At 41.5% G+C, this 21,576-nt stretch overlaps 1 protein-coding gene across 6 annotated transcripts in view; it reads left to right on the top strand.

Moving 5' to 3' along the window:
* SAP130 (Sin3A associated protein 130) overlaps positions 1-21,576 on the top strand; it is a 72,131-nt gene that overhangs the window by 12,193 nt on the left and 38,362 nt on the right. For 4 of the 6 annotated variants that reach the window (XM_059927717.1, XM_059927716.1, XM_059927713.1 and 1 more), the window contains 9 exons: positions 108-232; positions 1,883-2,007; positions 7,845-7,992; positions 8,159-8,249; positions 8,459-8,563; positions 12,197-12,338; positions 14,301-14,422; positions 18,800-19,102; positions 19,923-20,100. In XM_059927717.1, the coding sequence (XP_059783700.1) occupies positions 108-232; positions 1,883-2,007; positions 7,845-7,992; positions 8,159-8,249; positions 8,459-8,563; positions 12,197-12,338; positions 14,301-14,422; positions 18,800-19,102; positions 19,923-20,100 (1,339 nt within the window). The remainder of the gene's footprint in view (positions 1-107; positions 233-1,882; positions 2,008-7,844; positions 7,993-8,158; positions 8,250-8,458; positions 8,564-12,196; positions 12,339-14,300; positions 14,423-18,799; positions 19,103-19,922; positions 20,101-21,576) is intronic. The other 2 variants (XM_059927715.1, XM_059927718.1) reach the window with 1 other exon arrangement.

The following is a 21,576-nucleotide window of genomic DNA, read 5'->3' as shown; positions in this document are numbered from 1 at the left end:
GCACTTAAGCTGAATACTGACATACTGAGCTTATAGGGAATGTAATTGTAGCTATTTAAATCATGAGCCCGGAAGCCATACTAATAAAAAAAATACTGTTTTTCCAGGTGCAGCAGCTGCTGCTGTGATGTCCAGTTCTAAAGTAACGACGGTCCTGAGGCCGACCTCCCAGTTGCCAAATGCTGCTGCAGCTCAGCCGGCGGTGCAGCACATCATCCACCAACCCATCCAGGCACGCCAGGGTTGTGGGCAGCCAGCCGGCAAGCGTTAAGCGCCTACTCTGAGTTACTCACTGCTTGGCACTGTGCGAGTCCTTGAACCTCAAGCGACTTTGGATCTAGTTGCCAAGATGTAGAGAAGGCTGAATTATATACAGTGTCATGTGATCCGCTGTAGGAATTTAGGAGAGAGGTAGTAAGGGAAGGCTTTTGGTTGGGATGGGTGTGGCAGTGGGGATTCTGAGACGTGAAGGGCACGTGAAGGGGGGCAGCCCTCTGAACAAGGCAAGGAAGATAGTGGTGGTTGTACACAATGTGGAGTAAAGACTAGTTAGAACTAAGGGATTCTAGTTTGGATCGGGGTGTGTGAACCCCTAAACATTTTATGCACATATATATGCTTTTTGAGGAAGACGGTCCATGCCTTTCAACTTTTTTCAAAGAAATCTGTGGCCTCAGTACTACTGAAGTATATCGTGTTACTGCGTGATACCGTGTCTGTCTCTAAATTCGGGACTCTAAGATGAAGACTGTAAACTTGATTTTGTGCACAGCAGAGAGCTACTGCTTCTTTGGAATATACTGATATATGGTCAAAGAAATCTCTTTGAAAGATTAATCTAGCTGAATTGCGTACAGAAGGTAGAAGTTCAGTGCCTTTGGGGCCAGACTGGTAGCATGTATGAAATAGCTGGGTTTAAGGTACTACGGAAGAGTGCTGACTGGGACGCAGGGTAAGATATGTCTAGCCTGGAGCTTTCACATTAAACAAAATAGAAGACCTTGCTAGTAATAAAACACATGTGGAGAGTGATTAGGGCCCCAGGAGTATAATGGTAGGAAGGGTTGGAGAAGGAGGAGAACCAAGGTCAGGAGCTCAGTAGTGAGGAGGACAGCACAGCAGTCCTAGTGTGAGAGGACAGGCTGTGAGAGCAGCGCCAGGGGGACGAGGTCTGCAGGTGAGAAACAGATCAAGAATGGGCAGAGTTTGCTGAGTTAACCTGCATGTGGCAGGAGCAGGAAAGAAGGACTACTCAGGAGAGCTCAGATGACTGGAGAATCTGATAGTGGGCAAGCGGGTGAAGCCCAGTGTGGAACTCGTTTGTCAGGTGAAGATTTTAACACACAGATGTAGGGGTAAGGGAAGTGTATCCATATGGAAACATCTAGAAAGCATCTGGGCACCCTGCACCTTCCGCTCGTAAAGAATGCTGTTACCACGTGTTTGCCTTTTTTGCCCTCAGATGGCATGAGAGCCAGCATCCAGTTCTGAGTAGGCCCTCTGTGGGAAGCCCTAGGTTGTGTCGTCATGAAAAGTGTCTGCTCTAGGACCAGCGACAGCTCTGTGGGAACTAGAGCTGAAGGGCTAGATTCCAGTCTGTACTAATCGTAGGACAGAATTTTGAGTCCGGTCATATTCGAAAAGGAGGGGCTTGTGTGCTGTCCAACCAGAATTGGATTTTTGGGGATAATTCTGGCTCTTGGACTTCTAACAACCTATCTGGAAAGAGAACTCGGTAATGAGAATGGTGAGAATTTATTTTCATTTGGACATAAACGCCCTTATTTCTAGGCCCAGTTTTCAAATTATACTTGCAGTGTTTTTGGCATACTATATTTTGCTTTTGTTTTCAATGAAATATGTTTTTCTCTTCTCTTGGTAGTCTCGTCCACCTGTGACCACCTCTAATACCATCCCTCCTGCTGTGGTAGCAACTGTGTCGGCCACCAGAGCTCAGTCTCCAGTCATTACTACAACAGCAGCCCATGCCACTGATTCCGCACTTAGGTATATTCGGGGGTTTGAAGATCAGCCATCCTGCCATCCTCCCTTCTTCTCTCTCCTTTTCTTTTCCTTCCTTCATTCAACTCAATAAATATTTATTGAGTGCTTTTTTCTTTTTTTTAATGAGCTGTGTTGTGTTCTAGACACTGAGGGTAAAGCAGTGAACAAATAAAAAGAAATTCTTGCCCTCATAGAGTTTCTGTTTGTAGGAACTGTGGCTGGAGACATACAATAAAAAAATATATAGTTTTTTAGGTGGCAAAGAGTGCTTTGGGGAAAAATTAGGTAGGGCAAATGGGATTTGGAGTGACAGGGTAGGCAGTGCGGGGAGCTTACTGTGTCATATAAGGTGATCAGGAAGGGCTTCGTTGATAAGAATGCAGTTGAACAGAAAATGGAAAGATGTGAAATGAGCCATATGGCTGTCTGGGATAAGAGTGTTCTAGGCAGTGGGAACAGTAAGTGCAAAGGCCCTGAGACAGGAGTATGTTTACCACATAAAGGGGCAGCAAGAGGCTAATGGTAGGAGAGTGGCCAGAGATTATTTTAGGAGGTAGCAAGGTCCCCAGGTCATGCCGAGCCTTATGAACCACTCTGAGGATTTGGCCTGTGCTGGGGGGCAATGGGAAGCTTTAGCAGAGTTTGGAACAGAGCAGCGCCATGATCTGAAGTAGCTGCATCAGCCTGGTTGCTGGAGAGAGTAGGCTGTGGGGAGGCAAAGTTGGAAGCAGGTTGTTGGGAAGAGTATGGCAGGAATCCAGGAGAAATGGTCATTGGAGGTGGAAAGATGTGGTTAGATTCTGAATAGAACTTTGAAGATAGCGGAGGGGATTTCTGAGGAATCACGTACGGGGTTATTAGAGAATGAGAACAGTCAGGCTTATGCTAGGGCCGGTTGGCTGTGCAGCTGGGAGAGTGGAGTTGCCTAAACTTGGGATGGGGAAGAATGGGAGGAGTAGGTTTGGGGAGGAATTCCAGACTCTGGTTTGGGGCATGTTTAAGGTTGTGCTGACTTCTGAGCACCCAAGTGGAGATGTTGAGAAGGCTTAATATATGAGTCTGGAGTCCACAGAAGAGTTTGGGAGGAGGTGATTTAGGAAGGCAATGTAGATGGGGAGGAGGTTTATGAGAGAGAAGATGGCTCCCAGTTTAGAGGGCTGTCGAGGGAAGCAGCGTTCTCAGGGAGAACCAAGATTCATTAGGGCAGGAAGATAGTGGATATATTCACAGAAGAGGTTGAGGATACAGGAGATTTTGCTAAAGATGGATTGTGAGTCCAGAGGGTATAGTAGAAAGGTTGGGTGGTTGAGAAGTGAAGCCAGTACAGTTAAGAGATTTACAGAGCCATACAGGGAGAGAGTCTGGTCGATGAGGGATGGTCTCTGATGCTTCTTGCGAGTGACACAATCAGGGATGAAGACATCAAGGTATCTGTCCTCACGACCCCCAAGCGTATTGTGCTGGGGAAGCTGTGAAAGTTGGGGAAGGCAGTGGCGTGAGAGTCTTGCCGGGAGCATGCAGTGTTCCAGTGGTCTTTCTTGATGCTTGCCATCGATTATGTGGGTGCCGGGGAAAGAGCCTTCGGCAATATGAACAAGAAGTGATTCACTGGACAAAAGCAGGGGGATAGGGCATGGAGAACAGAGCTGTCGGGAACTAGAGACCCTCCGGAAGACTTGTCTACCAGTTGGAAGCAGTCTGAGATGCCTCCTTGGTTTCCTCCTTGCTTGACCAAGTAAATGAAAAAGAAACAAGGGAAAGAAAGCAGATTTATTTATTTATTTTTGGCTGCATTGGGTCGTTGCTGCACGCGGGCTTTCTCTAGTTGCAATGAGTCGGGGCTACTCTTCGTTGCGGTGTGCGGGCTTCTCGTTGCGGTGGCTTCTCGTTGCAGAGCACAGGCTCTAGGCATGTGGGTTTAGTAGTTGTGGCACACGGGCTCTAGAGCTCAGGCTCAGTAGTTGTGGATCATGGGCATAGTTGCTCCATGGCATGTGGAATCTTCCCGGACCAAGGATCGAACCCGTGTCCCCTGCATTGGCAGGCGGATTCTTAACCACTGCGCCACCAGGGAAGCCCCGAAAGCAGATTTTAAAGAGAAGGTTAAGTTTTGTGATACTGAGTGTGTCTGTGGCAACAGGTAGTTGAAGAGATGCCTGTGCTTGAGAAGTCATTAACGCAGGCTACAGTTAACGCTCTAGGTATCTGAGTCTACCCATCGGGAATAAATACAATGAGAAGAGGGCCCAGAACAGAGCTCTGAAGAAAATAACACTTAAGTGCAGAGTAGTGCCTAGGACTTAACTTTAACCACTAGCTCTGTCACTTACTAGCTGTGTGCCATTAGGCAAGTGTTTTTAACTTCCCTGATCCTTAGTTCCCTCTTCAATAAAATGAAGACACTTTACTTCTCGGTAATTGAAAGTATTGCCGGAGGTACAAAGAGACACAACAGCCCAACATAAAATAGACTGTGTTATTCATGTTAACTTTTATAGTACCTTCAAAAAATTAATATATTCAGATGGTATGATGAAATTCAAAAGGTATAAATGTGTTTACAGTGAAAACGAGGGTTATTTTTTTTTTTAAACCATGTTGTTGAATTATCTTTTCCAGTTTATTGTTTTTACTAAAAAATGGATATTGGATTTTGTCAGATATATTTTTAGCATATAACTGTATTTTCACTCCTGTGACAAATATTATTGTGTGCCTCGTCTGTGCCAGTCACTGCTCTAGGCACTGGAAATACACTAGGGAATTAAACAGGCAAAACCCTAATGATCAGATGATTTTCCTACTTAAATTATCTATAACTGTGACAAATTCCTAATGTCTGACTTCCTAGCTAATGGATGTACTGACGGGCATTTTGGCATATGTTGCATGTTTGTGATGGTGTGCCTTCAAGGTGTATTCCTGGAAGTGGGAGTGCTAGGTGAAAGAGTAAAGAGTAAATGTCTCAATTTCCTCACCTAGAAAATGGCAGTAATGTTACCTCCCTTGATATAGAAGTTAATATATAAATATTAATATGTAAATATGTATACATTAATATTAATATATAAAGTACTTACTACATGCCTGACATGTAATGGTCATTAACACTTGTTATGTATTAACACTTGTTATTTTTCATTAGAGTAAATGAAAATCAAAGACTAGTATAGTCTATGTTTTCAGAAACACTTAACATATCTAAATACTTAATAGAAATGCTCTTTTGGGGGTATATTTTTGTATGAGCTGGACCTCTTAAAATATGAGCACGTTTAAGTTTGAATTTAGGAGATCCTTTCTGGGTGATTCTGTTGGCATTCTTCTTTGTTACAGGTATCTTCAGAATTGTTCCCATAATTAGATTCCTCCATCCTAAAATTTGTGATTATTTTAATTATGTATTCACGTATCTCTCTGAATGCATTTCATTGTAAATGCTGGGAGTGAGCAGCTTTCACTGTACTCTGGTGACCTAAGTCATCAACTATTAAAAATCCAGTCTTCAATAGTAGGCTTTCTCCTCAATAAGTTCCACCAAGTGTCATAGTTGCACCTAGGATCAGGTCTGATCTTAAAGCATTTTGAGAGAGGATCCCTGTGATGAAACCATTGGTTAGTTTGGATACGTGAGGTCCCAATCACATTTCACCCTTACGGCTCAACTTTTCATGTTTTCTTCTTCCTGATTTATAATCACATGGTTCCAAAATACAAAAACATAAAAAGGTATTCAGTAGGGAGTATCACTCCCCTGTCGCACGTCTACCAAGTTCCTATGTTCCTTTCCCTTTGCCTTTGTAAAGTAACATGTTTATAGCTTTTGGGGTATCCTTCCAATGTTTTTTAAATACAGTCGAATTCACTGTAATTCATCTTAATTCACTGTTAAGATGCAATTCTTAACTTTTATCCTTTTTACCCCCAAAATTGTTTAATTCATAGATTCCTAAGCTGCCCTCTTATTGCAGCCAGCAGTGTGTCAGTCTCATGATTCGTATGTTCCTCTTTGGGTTTTTTTCATATAACAACATATGTTGAAAGCTTTCCATTTCAGTACGTGGAGTTTCGTTGTTCTTTTAGCAGTAGTATGATGACCCATCGTGTAAATGGATTTGAGGTTGTTTTCTATACTTTACTATCATAAATAATATTGCAGTGAATAACTTTGTACTCTTGTCATTATGCATGTGTGCAAGAATATCTGTAGGATAAATTCCCAAAAGTGATCAGAGGGTATATGTGATTGTAATTTTGATACCTATGTCTTATTGCCTTCCATGGGGTTTGTACCAATTTATACTCCCTCCAGAATATTTAGAAGTGCCTGTTCCCTTACAGCTTGAACAACAGAGTACCCTGTCAGTTTTTTGGATTTTTGCCAATGTGATAGGTGAACGATGATGTATCAGTGTCTTTTAAATTACATTTCTCTTCCTCTGATTAAGACTTAGTCTTTTCCCTTTGTTAAGGGGTCATCTGTGTTTTCTTTTTCGCAAACTGACTATTCATATCCTTGGGCTGTTTTTTTTTTTTTTTTTTTTTTGGCCTGTTTTTTTTTATTGGGCTGTTATTTTTCTCATGGATTTCTAGGAGCTCTTCGTATATTAAGATTACACTTTCACCTATGAGTCTTTTTTTTTTTTTTTTTTTTTTTATTTTATTTTTGGCTGTGTTGGGTCTTCATTTCTGTGCGAGGGCTTTCTCTAGTTGCGGCAAGTGGGGTCCACTCTTCATTGCGGTGCGCGGGCCTCTCTTGTTGCGGAGCACAAGCTCCAGATGCACAGGCTCAGTAATTGTGGCTCACGGGCCTAGTCGCTCCGCGGCATGTGGGATCTTCCCAGACCAGGGCTCGAACCCATGTCCCCTGCATTGGCAGGCAGATTCTCAACCGCTGCGCCACCAGGGAAGCCCCCTATGAGTCTTTTTACTTTGCTTGTAGTGTGTTTTACTGTGTTAGGAGGTTTGCTTATTGGTTTACAGAGTCAAATTTCTTGATTTTTTTATAGCTTTTGGATTTTGAGAGCTTTTAATTGTTAGGAAGCTCTCCCCCACTCCAAGGCTATTAAAGAATTCTATCTTTTCTTCATGTACTTCTTTATTTTCCATTAAACCTTTCATCATTTTCATATTTATCCTGGTGTACTGTGTGAAGTATGGGTCTAATTTTATTTTTTCCAAATGGCTATGTCATCTTCCTAGCATCATTTATTAAATAGCCCATTCTCTCCCCTCTGTTTGAGATGTCAACTTTGATACACTGTCAAGTTTTCTTACCATTTTTGCAATTTCAGTAGCATGCTTCCCGGTTAATTTGACATGCCATCTATGTTGATATCCCTTTCAATTATGAGGCAGTCATAACTGTAACTTTATCTTCTGGTAAAGGATGATATAAAATTGGGGGAAGGAAGTCAGTGCTTCAAGGTCACAGGTTAAGCTTCCGTTAATCAAGGTTTTCTGTAATATTACCTCATAACAGTTAGAACCTTAGTTCGTATCTTCAGCTTTGTTCACAGAGTGAAACGTGTTCGTTATAGTAATGTTTACTCGAGATGGTCAGAGAGTGTTGATTAATTATATCGAGGATACTCAGTATGACTAAGGGTTAATTTATTTGGTTCATGGTACATGTTGATACCTTTTAAAATGAGGCTTACGGCAGTTTCAGGAGAGAAACTCGATGGGCAGTTAACTTCATTGGTTCACCTGTGGACTTCACAGACCTGTGAAAAATAAAACTCTGACTGTGACCCAGCACCAGACAGTAAGTGGCCTTGACTGCCTGCATTGCGTCTGGAGACAAGTCCTAGATCGTAATGTCTTTTCTGTCTTCCCAGTCGGCCAGCTCTGTCTCTCCAGCATCCACCGTCTGCAGCGATTAGTATTCAACGTCCTGCCCAGTCGCGGGATGTGACGACAAGAATCACACTGCCATCTCACCCTGCGCTAGGGACGCCAAAACAGCAGCTCCATACCATGGCTCAGGTAAAACCAGAGATGAAGAGCCATCTGTTTACTCTGTGGGTTAAAACCAGAACTGTGCAAAACTCGCTAAAAGCCTGGCAATATCGAAGGCAGTGATTGCGTTTAAGCGGGATTGGGTGGGAGATGTTCTTGTTTCTAACTGTGTTGTGGGGTGTCCCCCCCACAGAAAACGATCTTCAGCACTGGCACACCGGTGGCTGCAGCAACGGTAGCACCTATTTTGGCAACCAACACCATTCCTTCCGCAACCACGGCTGGTAAGTCGGCAGCCCTGCTCTTCCTGCCGGGGAAGAAGGAGGCATAAGGCGTGGGTTCATTTTTTATTTCTCAGCTTCAGGCAGAGAACAAGAGTTAGGTTAGAAAAATTCTCTTACTTTTTCCCAAGAGCTTTTCTTGGGTTTTTGAGAATCTGTAATGTGTGCAGAGAGGCCATTGTTGAAGAATTTCCCTTCTTCTCCTGTTCCAGGATCGGTGTCACACACACAAGCTCCCACGAGTACAATTGTTACCATGACAATGCCCTCACATTCATCCCATGCTACAGCAGTGACCACCTCAAACATCCCGGTTGGTAAGTGGCGTGCAGCCTGCAGACGGAAGCTTACAAGGAATTTTTCAGCCCCGCTGACCAGGTCTTCATATAGCTGGCTAGTGTTGATTTTTTTTTTAATTGTTAATTTTCAAAGCAACACTGACTTTAACTTTGAGTATTATTTCATATACAGATTTGGCATTTTGATGGTAGGGGGAGAAAAAAGAAGATAACCGTCTCTGAGAGCTCAAAGTAAACTACTTAAACTCCACTTTTGACTTATTCATCAACCTTTACCTTTTCTATGTTTACCTTTTAAAAAAGTAAGTTAACTTTACTGATAAAAGTTTGACAAGAACAACAGGAAAAGCAAGAAAGAAGCAAAGGTCTGGAGTGAAGAGACCTTGTACACTGACAGATTGTTCAGGAAAAATCTCTGGGTGATGCAACAGTGGGAAGAATGCTAACCCTCAAGTCACTTCCCCGAGGTTCTTATCTGGGTGCCACCCAAGGTACTTCATGACCATCCTAAAATTCCTTCCAGGCTTTGTTTATTCCCCTTTTAAATATGTGTATATTTCAGTATTAAAACATCTTTGAAAAGTTTCTGGCAGCCAGACTTTAGTGATCAAGAGCAGGGATTGGCAAGCTTTTTCCGTAGAGCCGGATCGTAAGTGCTTTAGGTTCTGCAGGCCTCGTGGGTGTGTGCAACTACCTAGCTATGGACAATATGTAAACAAATGGGTGTGGCTGTGTTTCAGTTAGATTTTTTTATGGACACAGAAATTTGAATTTCATGTCATTTTCAGGTGTCACAAAATAGTCTTCTTTTGATTTCCCCGCCCCACCCCCACCCCCACCCCCCCACCCCCCCCCCGCCATTTAAAAGTGTGAACCCATTGTTAGCTCATGGGCCAAAACAGGCATCAGCAAGGTTTGGCCGGCAAGTTGTCAACGCCTATCGTCAGAGCTGATAGCTCACTGTCACAGCTTCCAAAGCAGAGGCTGTGGCCTATGAGACAGAACACTTCCTTCTTTAACCCACAAGTCACAGGTTTTAGTTTCTAGTGTTACCTATGCCTTGGTTCTGTAACAGTGAGTGTGTCATCTTACTCTCCTTCACTTCCAGAGATGTGGGACAGCTGCCATATTTTTAATCTGCTGTACTTTTAGAAGTAAGACTGCCTTTTGTGAGAGGATGCACTGACATACTCGATGGTCAGAAATTTGGTGACCAGACACAGAAGTGTCCCCCCTACCTGCTGTGTCCCAGCACTGGGGTGGTCCCTCCCTCCCTGCTTCCTTCCTTTGCATGTGTGACAGGCTGCAGCTTCCACAGCCCTCCTAGCAAACTTTGAGGGCACTTTTCCAAAATAACGGTAGGACCCAGGAAACCCTTGCTCCTCTTTTAAATAACTGGGCCATTCCAGCCCTTAAATTGGTACTCAGCCCCACAGATGGCTTTTAGCAGAGAAGATAACTGCGGTCTTTCTCACGTTACTGCTCACTCCAGCTTGGCATTGGAGAAACCAAACTTCTGTCACACCCTCTGAATTTAATCTCACTTCTGTGAAGTCTGGCGGTGGGGGTAGGGGTTCGGCTTTACAGCACTTTCGTTGAAAAAGATCGTTGATTGTTCCATGTTGTCATTTCAGGCTGTTTTCTGGCTATACCTAACAGTGTCATCAGTTATCCGCAGCGCTGTCAAGTCAGAGCCAAGCCCCTTCTTTTCATCTTTATAGTCGAGAGTCTCACTAGGGAATGTGTAGCTATGAAGAAAATCAGACCAGTAAAGAGGGGCAGCGTACCCTAGGGGGCTGTCTGGTTGCGTCTTGAACCCTCTCTGTGGAGAATTATTTAGAGATCAGTTCTTGTTAATGTCGCTGTGTCTTCCTAAGAGTAACACTGTGGAAGTAAACTCACTGAAAGTAGCAGGAGACAAATAATGTTCATTCATTTGGCTAAAACTACCAACTTCTTACCTGTCCTAAGTTACTGTATTGCTGTGTTCTCTAACTCCGCAGCTCATTTATCTTTGAATTTTTACCATTTACTAAATTCTAGATATGAAAATCATTTGACAGAAGTGTCCATACAGATTTAAACATCTACTTAGTGTGATTGCTTTTGTCGAAGTTCCATCAGGTTTATGCTCTAGTTTTGTTTTCCTCTTGTGTAGTAACCCAGATATTTGTTACATCATAATGGGATCCCTGTACAGAAAGGCCTCAGTTGAGAAGGGAAACCTGATATTAACCCTAGAGCATTGATTTTCAAGTTGAGGGCATAAGAGCTATATTAAAATCACCTAAGTGGCTTTTTCTAAGTGTCACTTGCTTTCTCCAGGTGAGATTAGATATTGAATTCACCCATTGTTATTAATAGGAATGTGTTGGATCAGGGGAAAAGCCTGATAACCCCAAGCATAGGGTTTTCACCTGCAATGAATGCCCGTTTCCAATAGAATGCCACCCTTATTTTCTCCACACATAACAGTGGTCTCAGAATTATAAAAAGCAGAATCAGATGATCGCAGCCTACAGAAAACAGGGATTATCTTTGAAAATAGCCCCAACTTATGATTTCTGCATTATGTTTTTCCTGAAGTTTTTTTTTTCTAAATAATTGAGGATGTATGGCCCTTTTAATTAGGAAAAAGTGAAGGTATGATTCATGTGTGTGTGTGGTTACCATCTGATGCTTAGCTACTCTGCCAAACACAGCTGCTTTTTTATTGGAAGCATAATTTTCTCCTACCTTTTATGGGCACAGTGAAAACACAGGCTTAGTCACTTTTCCCTCAGCACCCTCTCGACTGACTACTGATGGAAAATACATCATGCCAGCTTCTCTCTGCGTTAGCCAGCAGAGGCCATCCTCGCTGGTCAGACTGGGCATCTCACCCATCATCCTGCAGAAACTTCTCCAGCTGCCTCCCTCAGAAAATATCTGGGCCCGGGGGGGTTGCTGCTTACCTTTGGCGTTCAGTGTGCTGCACCTTGGGTAACGTGGTGGCGTCCTCCCAGTCTCTAGTGTTTGCGTGCCTGCCATTCGTATGACTTGGGTCTTTACAGATAGAATTAAATTTGAAAACTGTATGATCATTTTGATTTTGCCATAAAATATTATGCAAAGTCACAGGACACTCAGAAGACTTTAGAAATTAAGTGATTTTTTAGAGAAGGCCTCCTCATAGATGAGGAAACTAAGACTTGGAAATTAAAATGACCTTCTCATTACTTACTAGCTATATAATTACTAATTAGTTATGGGCCCCTGAGAAGAATCTAAGGTATTTGCCATTTTTGTATTCAAATTTTTGTTGATTTTTTTTTTTTTTTTTTTTTTTTTTTAAGTTTTCTCCTTTAAAAAAAAAGGTCTCCAAGAAGCCAGGTCAGGGGAAAAGGGCCTAGTTGCTGATGTTTTTGATGAAGTATTAATGTTGAACCCTGCTTTAACAGATAGCAGTGTAAATATATCAGTGGATTATTGGATTGAAATAATTCAGTTGAACCATAGGTACTCATCTTTTCATTTTTTATTTTGATGAAAACTAAAAATCCAGGCTTCTTATTACTATTTGCATTCTTAAGATTGTTGCTGGCCAAGAATGTTTTGGCATGCCAATGAAAGCATATGAGCAGTAATGTAATTGGATTATACTTTTTGTAGCTAAGGTGGTGCCTCAGCAAATCACACATACTTCTCCTCGGATCCAACCCGATTACCCTGCAGAGAGGAGTAGCCTGATTCCCATTTCCGGACATCGAGCCTCTCCAAATCCTGTGGCTATGGAAACCCGAAGTGACAATAGGTAGGAGGGAATGTGCCCCATCGTGGCACGAATTGTTTTGATTTTTCAGTGAAACCAATTGTCCCACAAATATGGCATGTATTTCCTTATTTTCAGTTTTTCCCCCTGAAAATCTAATACATTGTGTAATTTCTTTTATTTTATGAAACTGTGCTGTATTTATTCATTCTCCTTTTGATGAGTGTTCTAGTATCTTTTTTTTGACTTGTGTACTTCTCTTTTTAATTTATTTTGAGCCATTTTGAGTGTGAGGGTGGCAGCATCGTGACCCCTTATCCCTAAGTATTTCCATTTTCATCTCTAGAGAACAAAGCTGTTCTTACTTAACCACAGTACAGGTATCTGAAACGATCCTTTAGCTTTCCATTCTCTTTCATACTTTGAAATTTTTGAAGAGTATAGACAGGCCATTGTTTTTGCAGAATATTCTTCAATTTGGGCTTGTCGGATTGTTCCTCGTAGTTAGATTGAGGCTGTGCATTTTTGAAGTGAATACCAGTAGGTGATATGTTCTTCTCACTGTTATTACATCAGAGAGCTCATGCTCTCCCTTTGTCCCATTAATAGTTATCTCAACATTAATTACTTAATGAAGGTTATGGCAGATTTTTCTGCTGTAAAGGTGTACTTTTCTTTTTTGTAAATAACTAATTTGTGTGGAAATACCTTGAGACTGTAAGTGTCCTTATAAGCTTTCACTCAGTAGTTTTGCTTCTGTTGACGATTCTTGGCTGAATCAGTTGATGGTTGCAATGTGATGGTTGCAAGATAGTGACTTGTTCGATCATTTCGTTGATATTTATCAGTTGACATTCTGATGTAAAGAAAGTTCATCTATCCTCATTTATTTATTTTGCTGTGTATTTTATTTTTGAACATCTGCATGGGCTCATGGATTTGGTTTTATTTATTCATAATTATAATCTATTACTGTCATCTATTTCGATGCTCAAATTGTCTCCAGGTTCGTCCTTGGGAGCCCCTTCAGACTAGTTCCTGGGTTTTGCTATGTCCTGGTCATTCTAGCCCTTCCTTACTTCTCACCACATTAAGATACTTGAAACTCTTCCTGAACTTGGTCCCTCTGAGCCCTGGAATCTGCCATTTCTCCAAGGAGCCCTGGTTCCTTTGCATCATTTAGAAACTAAGATCTAGCCGTTAGTTCTGTTTGTTGTTACTGGATTGTCACTTCTAGGCCCTTTCAGCAGGCAGAGGTAGGAAGTATATAACATTTTAAAGACTAAGTACATTCTGGTATCTCTGGTCCAGCCCCATTACCTCCCCCATTCTGTATTTGTATCTCCCTTCTCCCACCCCACAGTGAGAACCTGGTGGAGTGCACATGAAGTAATTTCAGAATTGGATCATTTTTAAATATTCTTGTTTGATTATTGTGGTGTATAAAAATACTTATTAGTTTTTTTCTTTTCTTTTTTTTTTTTTACCAAAGTACAGTTGATTTACAATGTTGTTAGTTTCTGGTATACATCAAAGTGATTCAGTTTTATATATATATATATATATATGCTATACAGTAGGATCTTCTTGTTATCTATTTTATATATAGTAGTTTGTGTCTGCTAATCCCAGACTCCTAACTTATCCCTTCCTGCCTCTTTCCCCTTTGGTAACCACAAGTTTGTTTTCTATGTCTGTGAGTCTGTTTCTGTATTGTAAATAAGTTCATTTGTGTCATATTTTCAATTCCACCTGTAGGTGATATCATATAGTATTTGTCTTTCTCTCTCTGACTTACTTCACTTAGTATGATCATCTCTAGGTCCATCCATGTTAAAATATTACTCTCTCTAGGTCTGTATCCTTTGATATAATTGTTTGGGATGCAATTTGGGAAACGTTAGTATGGCAATTAAAAGTAAAAAGAGTTTGTAGGGGATGGGATCATTTGAAGGGAAAGAAGAAAAACCATTGTGGTTCATATTATCTGTGTTCCATCTATAGACCATCTGTTCCTGTTCAGTTCCAGTACTTTCTGCCAACGTACCCACCTTCTGCATACCCACTGGCTGCTCACACCTACACCCCGATCACCAGCTCTGTGTCCACCATTCGACAATATCCAGGTATGAGCCCCACTGTTAAGATGACTTTTAACATTTTAATTTTTGCATGCAATGAGATAGAAATTGATCAGTGAATATTTCTAGTATAGATTTAATTACTCTAGCTTCTATTTTCAGATTCAGATAAGGCTGAAATCTGAAGCTTTAAGGTTGTAAATCACCATCCCTGACATCTAAAAAAGTTGTTACTTATTAGTGATAGTAGCATGATTTTATCCCACCCAGAGGATAATTATGTTAACAGTTTTTGTTATCCTTTAAAATGGAAGTGCAGTTAAAAACAAATAAAGCTGTACTCTTATGGGGCTTCTGTTGTTTTGTGGGTTATTTGTTGTGTTTTAATGTTAGTCCAGTTATGCTCAAAATTCACTATCCAGTTTGGTGAATAGTGTTCTTTTTGCCAATCCAGAATAAACAATACTACTTAAACCTCAGGATTTGTATAGTCTTTTCCTGTGAGACCCTCAGCTCACTTCAGGCATAAGAAAGCCAGGTTGTCAGATTGTGGCCATTGCCTGTCTGCTGTGCCGTCCAGGACTGCAGCTGCGCCCACATGTGGCCGTTGAGCATTGAAGGGGATCCAGCACAAAGGAAGAACTGAATTTTTTGTTTTACTTAATTAAAATGAGAGAAATTTCAAATATGTTTGGAGCAACTTAGTGATATGCAACTATTTCCAAAATTGTAGATTTTATGGAATCAAGATACAAATCGAATATTTCTGAAATTTAGTCTCTGAATTGAGACGTGTTTTAAGAGTAAAATGTACCCTGAATTTTGAAAACATAATATGGAAAAGAGAATGTAAAGTATGTTATTAATAACTTTTATAGTGATTATATTTTGAAATGATAATTTTTGGATATATTGAGTTAAACAAGATATGTCATTAAAATTAATTTGGCCTGCGTTTTACTTTATTAATGTGGCTACTGGAAAATCTGAAATTGCATGTATGACTTATATTTTCGTTGGGACAGTGCTAGTCTAAAACTTTCAAACACTGAGGTTTTTTTAAAATATATATATAAATTTATTTATTTTATTTATTTATTTTTGGCTGCATTGGGTCTTCGTTGCTGTGTGCGGGCTTTCTCTAGTTGTGGTGAGCGGGGGCTACTCTTCATTGAGCTGCACGGGCTTCTTGCAGCGGCTTCTCATTGTGGAGCACGGGCTCTAGGTGCGCGGGCTTCAGTAGTTGTGGCTCTTGGGCCCTAGAGCACAGGCTCAGTAGTTGTGGCGCATGGGCTTAGTTGCCCCGCGGCATGTGGTATCTTCCCGGAACAGGGCTCGAACCCATGTCCCCTCCATTGGCGGATTCTTAACCACTGTGCCACCAGGCAAGTCCCAATACTGAGGTTTAAATAGCTTTGAAAATAGGTTCCTCCATCTCTACATTGTTCTATGTGTGTGTTTTGATTTTTTTTTTTTTTTTTGCCGGGGGTGGGGGGTGTTTGTTTTTCAAAACTTTCTTTTTAAAGGAACTTCATAATGGTGTTTTATTTATTTATTTATTTATTTATTTTTGGGCTGTGTTGTTGGGTCTTTGTTTCTGTGCGAGGGCTTTCTCTAGTTGCGGCAAGCGGGGGCCACTCTTCATGGCGGTGCGCGGGCCTCTCACTGTCGCGGCCTCTCGTTGCGGAGCACAGGCTCCAGACGTGCAGGCTCAGTAGTTGTGGCTCATGGGCCTAGTTGCTCCGCGGCATGTGGGATCTTCCCAGACCAGGGCTCGAACCTGTGTCCCCTGCATTGGCAGGCAGATTCTCAACCACTGCGCCACCAGGGAAGCCCATAACAGTGGTTTTTTATTAACAGTCTTATAAAGTAGAATAATGTTTAATTGATTGTTGCCAAAAGTAAGATGCAAAAAGTATCATAGAAGCATGTTGACAATTAGGAAGTAAATTTCATGCGTGTGTGTGTTACACTAATTGCTGAAAATTCTTAAGTCTCTGTATCAGTAACAGCACTTGCCTTCAGGTTCTCTCCTTCATCTACTACCTTGGCCAATTGATAACTTGTATAACAGTGCAGTCATTTTGCTTTTCTGGAGAAGGTCATTCATGACCACTGTGTATTTCTCTGAATGCTAGCCAGCTGAAAAGGGCATGCAGAGTCTCTCTTGACCTAGAATCAACTATGCAGACACTGTCATTCTATATAAACCTTTATTGTAAAAATCCATTCATAAGAGCACTGTCTCAAGTGTTGGGGATCCTGCCTGTCATCTGTTTCTCTACATTATTCTCCTTTCATCACTGCCGTAGCCCTGAGAGATACACAGAAAAATGAATAGTACGTTCAATACTTTATTTCTTCCAGGATCAAACTGTCATTGTTGGTGCAGATGAGAGGTAATATATTATCTCTCAGACATGTGAATCTAAACATGGATGGACACAAATGAAAAAATGATTTAGTAACCAGCTTACAGTATCCTATTGAATATTTATTGAAACCCTACTTTATGTAGGGTCCTATGCTAGGCTCTATTTCTAAAGTTGACTTTTAAACAGCTTTCAACAAGCTTAGAGTCTAGTTGGAAGATTAGACATGAAGAGATACTATAATATGCTAAATCTCAAAAGAGGGGCTTGAGCAAAGCCATGCTGCTTCTGAGGTAAGAGGTTATTTCTACTTGAGGAGGTAGGGTTGGAGGTCAGGAGTGATTTCCTGAAGGAAGTGACATTTGGAAAGCATCTTTCAGGAAGTATAGGGCAGAGCCGTAGTGGGTTTGGAGAAAAGCACTTTTCTGTCTGTGAATAAAGTATTAGCTAGACTATGTGGTCAGAGCAGAGTGGTTTGGTTTGGGCAGGAGCATAGTGTGAGTGAGAACACAAAGTGTGAAATAAGATTGGATCTTAACAAGGCTTGGAGTGGTGACTAGACTGCAGGTTCAACAGCAGGCAAATGACCAAAAACTGTTATTTAACAGAAATAGCACAGATACACTTCTCAGGAAGAAGCTATAACGCTCTGGAAATTGTGTATGTATGTATTTTACAAAGGAAGAATTATAAACCGTGACTATAAATTTACATGTACTAACTTTTCACTATACTTTTCTTATGCATAATAATAATTTAAACCTTTATCTCTATGATTTATAGAACGTTTTCAGTCAGATTATTTTTTAAAAATTGAGGTATAATTGACATATATTAGTTTCACATGTACAGCATAATGATTCAATATTTATATATATTGCAAAATAATCACCACAAGTCTAGTTAACATCTGTCACCGTACAGGTAAAGATTGTTTTTCTTGTGATGAGAACTTTTAAGGGCTCCTCTCTTAGCAACTTCCAAATATACAATACAGTATTGCTAACTATAGTCGTCATGCTGTACGTTACATCCCCATGACTTATTTATCTTATAACTAGAAGTTTGTACCTTTTGGCCACCTTTACCCATTTCGCCCACTCTCCACCCCTGCCTGTCACACCCACCAGTCTGTTCTCTGTATCCAAGAGCTTGGTTTATTTTTGTTTTCTGCATTTTTGATTCCATATATAAGTGAGATCATACGGTATTTGTCATTCTCTTTGTGACTTATTTCACTAAGCATAATACCCTTTAGGTCCATCCATGTTGTCACAAATGGCAGTATTTCGGGTTTTTCTTCTTTGATGGCTGAGTAATATTCCATTATGTGTGTATGGATATATATACCATATCTTTATCCATTCATCCACTAATGGACACAGATTGTTTCCATATCTTGGCTATTCTAAATAATGCTGCAGTGAACATGGGGATACGTTATATCTTTTTCCAGATTGTTTTGATGACTGAGAAGAAAAGTCTTTTGTTTGTTTTCTTTCCACAAACAGTGAGAAATCCCTTCTTTTTTTGTCGCTTCCTGGGAATGTTTTTGTTTTCAGTTTTGTTGTTTGTTCGTTTTTAATATACACGATGATATGTTTGCCTGATAGATAAAAGGACAAGTTAATTCTCTCTTCAGTGCATATTTTGGAATTTAAAATTCGCAACTACTGTATTTCAGAAGTGCCTGTGATAGTGGTTCTATCAATTAAAGCAAAGACTCTTGACCTGGAGGCATGGATGTATCTCAGAAGTTTTATATTAATTACTTACATAGTTGCCTGGCTCACATTTGGCTTTTAATAAATGATCGCTTTTTTCTCATTTTAATGCTATTTCTAGCAATCTGCAGAGAGATCGTATCAAATTGGTGGAAGTAGGGGGAAAAAAACCTCAACGTATAGAGTTTATGTAGCACTTTTTTTTTTTAAACTGGGAGTTTAGATCTTGAACAGTGGAAAAATTGTTTTGATTTGAGTGTTTTTCTCCTTATGTGGACTGTGCTAATCAAAGCTAACATTTTTGTCACTTTTTGCATCATTTTTAGTTTCAGCTCAGGCTCCAAACTCTGCCATCACAGCTCAGACTGGAGTTGGGGTGGCGTCCACCGTCCACCTGAACCCCATGCAGTTGATGACAGTGGATGCATCCCACGCTCGACATATCCAAGGGATCCAGCCAGCGCCCATCAGTACACAGGGGATCCAGCCAGCTCCCATTGGGACCCCAGGGATCCAGCCAGCCCCCATAGGCACACAGGGAATTCACTCAGCAACCCCAATCAGCACCCAAGGACTTCAGCCTGCACCAATAGGGACCCAACAGCCTCAGCCTGAAGGAAAGACTTCAGGTAATTTTAATTTTTTACATGGAAGTTGGTGTGGAGGGAAAAGGTACACAGGGTTTGAATCATGATTCTGCTACTTGCTGGCCTTGTGGTTTCAAGTAAGCTCGCTAGGCCTTAATTTTCTCTTTGTAACATGAGTTGCTTAGAACTTACCTGTCAGGGTCTTTGTAAGCATTAGAAACTACGTACATAAACAGTCTAACATGCATTTGCACATGGGGAGAAGTGGTCTAAAAGAGCTCTTAGCTGAGAGAGTACATTCACCTTATAAGACTAGTGTTCTCATTCCATTTCAAGATTTTCTTTTTCTTTTTTCTTTTTTGGTCGTGCTGCGCGGCTTGCGGGATCTTAGTTCCCTGACCGGGGATTGAACCTGGGCCCTGGCAGTGGAAGTGCGGAGTCCTAAGCACTGGACCACCAGGGAATTCCCTAAGATTTTTTTTGGAGTTGTTTGTAAAGCTGTAAAGATAGACTGGAATGTTGGTACCATTATTAGGAATTGAGAGGTGGTGGTATTTCACCAAAAAACTGTAGCAGAACATTTCTTGCAGTATACTATATATTTTATGTATCTTATCTCACTTATTAGTAATTATGACTGTAGAGCAGAGAAAAGAGGTTCTTAATGGTGCATCAGTAGACTTTGTAACCTCTCCCACTTTGCCATCTGCTTTTGTCCTTATCCCTCATCTTCTTGACATTGGACAGTCCTAACATGGATACTCTTGATTGTGGTGGTCTGATCGTTGTTCTTTGTCTTATGTGACATTTTAGTAACGTTACTTCCGTTTCCTTCTCCTCATTGCTCTTTCCTGTCCTCCAGCAGTGGTGTTGGCAGATGGAGCCACAATTGTAGCCAACCCTATTAGCAACCCATTCAGTGCTGCTCCGGCAGCAACAACTGTGGTGCAGACTCACAGCCAGAGTGCGAGCACCAACGCTCCAGCCCAGGGCTCGTCCCCACGGCCAAGTATACTCCGGAAGAAACCTGCCACAGATGGGTGAGTAGACCCAGAAGTGCCAAATGACACCTCTACTTCTGGATATAATTGGTGTAAGCAGTAGGCAGTAATCCAGTGCTGATAGCAAACTCAATTTCCTCCAAGATAACTTGACCGCCGGGTTATTCAGTAGAGCCTTGCCAAGCTCAGACTGCAGGATGGTAAGAATCCAGGAGTCAGTTGGGTGTCAGTTTGTAAGCATGTGTTGCGTATTACGTACTTTTAGGAGTTCTCTCTGGTTCTGAGAGTTTAATCCTAGAACCCCTAAAGTAGCTTGAACGGAACTCTTCAGGCTTGTGTAGCTAGGCACAGTAATGTGTGCTGTGTGTTTTTTCCTCATTGTCCTAAATGAATTGTTGCTCGGGGCAAACAGTTTCCCAAGTGTATTAAGGGTCATATTTAGTAGCAAATAGTGTTCTGTGTTGTCATATAAGCTTCTGAGTTGGTGGGTCATAGGTGGGAAGGTATGTGCTCTGCCATAACAGAGACCAGAGTCTCTGTCTTAATAGTAAGTCCATGACACAGTAACCATATCAATGAAAACACAAGGCAGAGCTTGTAGTTAAGATGGCAGATGGAATATGCACTTCTAAATTTCTCTTCCTCTCAAAACCCTACAGAACTTTTAGTAAAGAGGCTTTTTAAAAAGATTGTAGGGAATTTCCTGGTGGCCCAGTGATTAGGACGCCACGCTTTCACTGCCAAGGGCGCACGTTCCATCTCTGGTTGGGGAACTAAGATCCCACAAGCCACACGGTACGGCCAAAAATAAGTAAGTGGATAAGTAAATAAATAAATATTTTTTTAAAAAAAGATTATAAACCCACAGGGATGGGGAGAATAGGAGAAGACACAACAGCAACACGACTTTGAAGCTGGAAAGCAAATAGGCAAGTGCTCACTCGCTCCCTTAGCTGTGAAAAAGGTGAACATTAAGTCTGCAGAGAAGAACGCTGAGAACCATCCTTGTTTAAATTGTGAATCTCCAAAAGGACCAGGAGCAGGAAGAACTGGGGGTAAAAGGCTGGGCTGAAATCTGTCTGAAAAGCGGTTAGAGCTCTGCCTTTCCTTCTCTACCCACACTGTTGGGTGCACTGCCCCTCCTCTCTAACCCCAGTGAACTCTGTAGATGGTCCACTGGGATTAGCCAGCACATTGAAGGGCATGGTGCTGGCTAAAACGGATTAGGTGACCAAGCCTGTGTGGAGTGCTGAGACTTCTCCCTCGTGGCTGACACGACCCTGGCAGTTGAATTTAACTCTGTTGGCAGAAAGTGAGAAGATGGCTGTACTCTCCTTCTAGGGCCCATTCCAGCCCGAGGGGAAAGAGCTAAGGATACCGACAGTAGGGGTATAAGGACACTCAGGACAGGGCTCTGATTGCCCTTAAAGTAAACAAGCCCTGCCACAAGCTCAGAGCTTCCAACCAGCTTTTTAGTCCCCCCACTCCTCATCATGAGCGTGCAGCCAAGCATAT

This window comes from Balaenoptera ricei, chromosome 7 (genome assembly GCF_028023285.1).
Source record: "Balaenoptera ricei isolate mBalRic1 chromosome 7, mBalRic1.hap2, whole genome shotgun sequence".
Taxonomy (NCBI): domain Eukaryota; kingdom Metazoa; phylum Chordata; class Mammalia; order Artiodactyla; family Balaenopteridae; genus Balaenoptera; species Balaenoptera ricei.
This window is presented reverse-complemented; position numbering and strand designations above follow the sequence as displayed.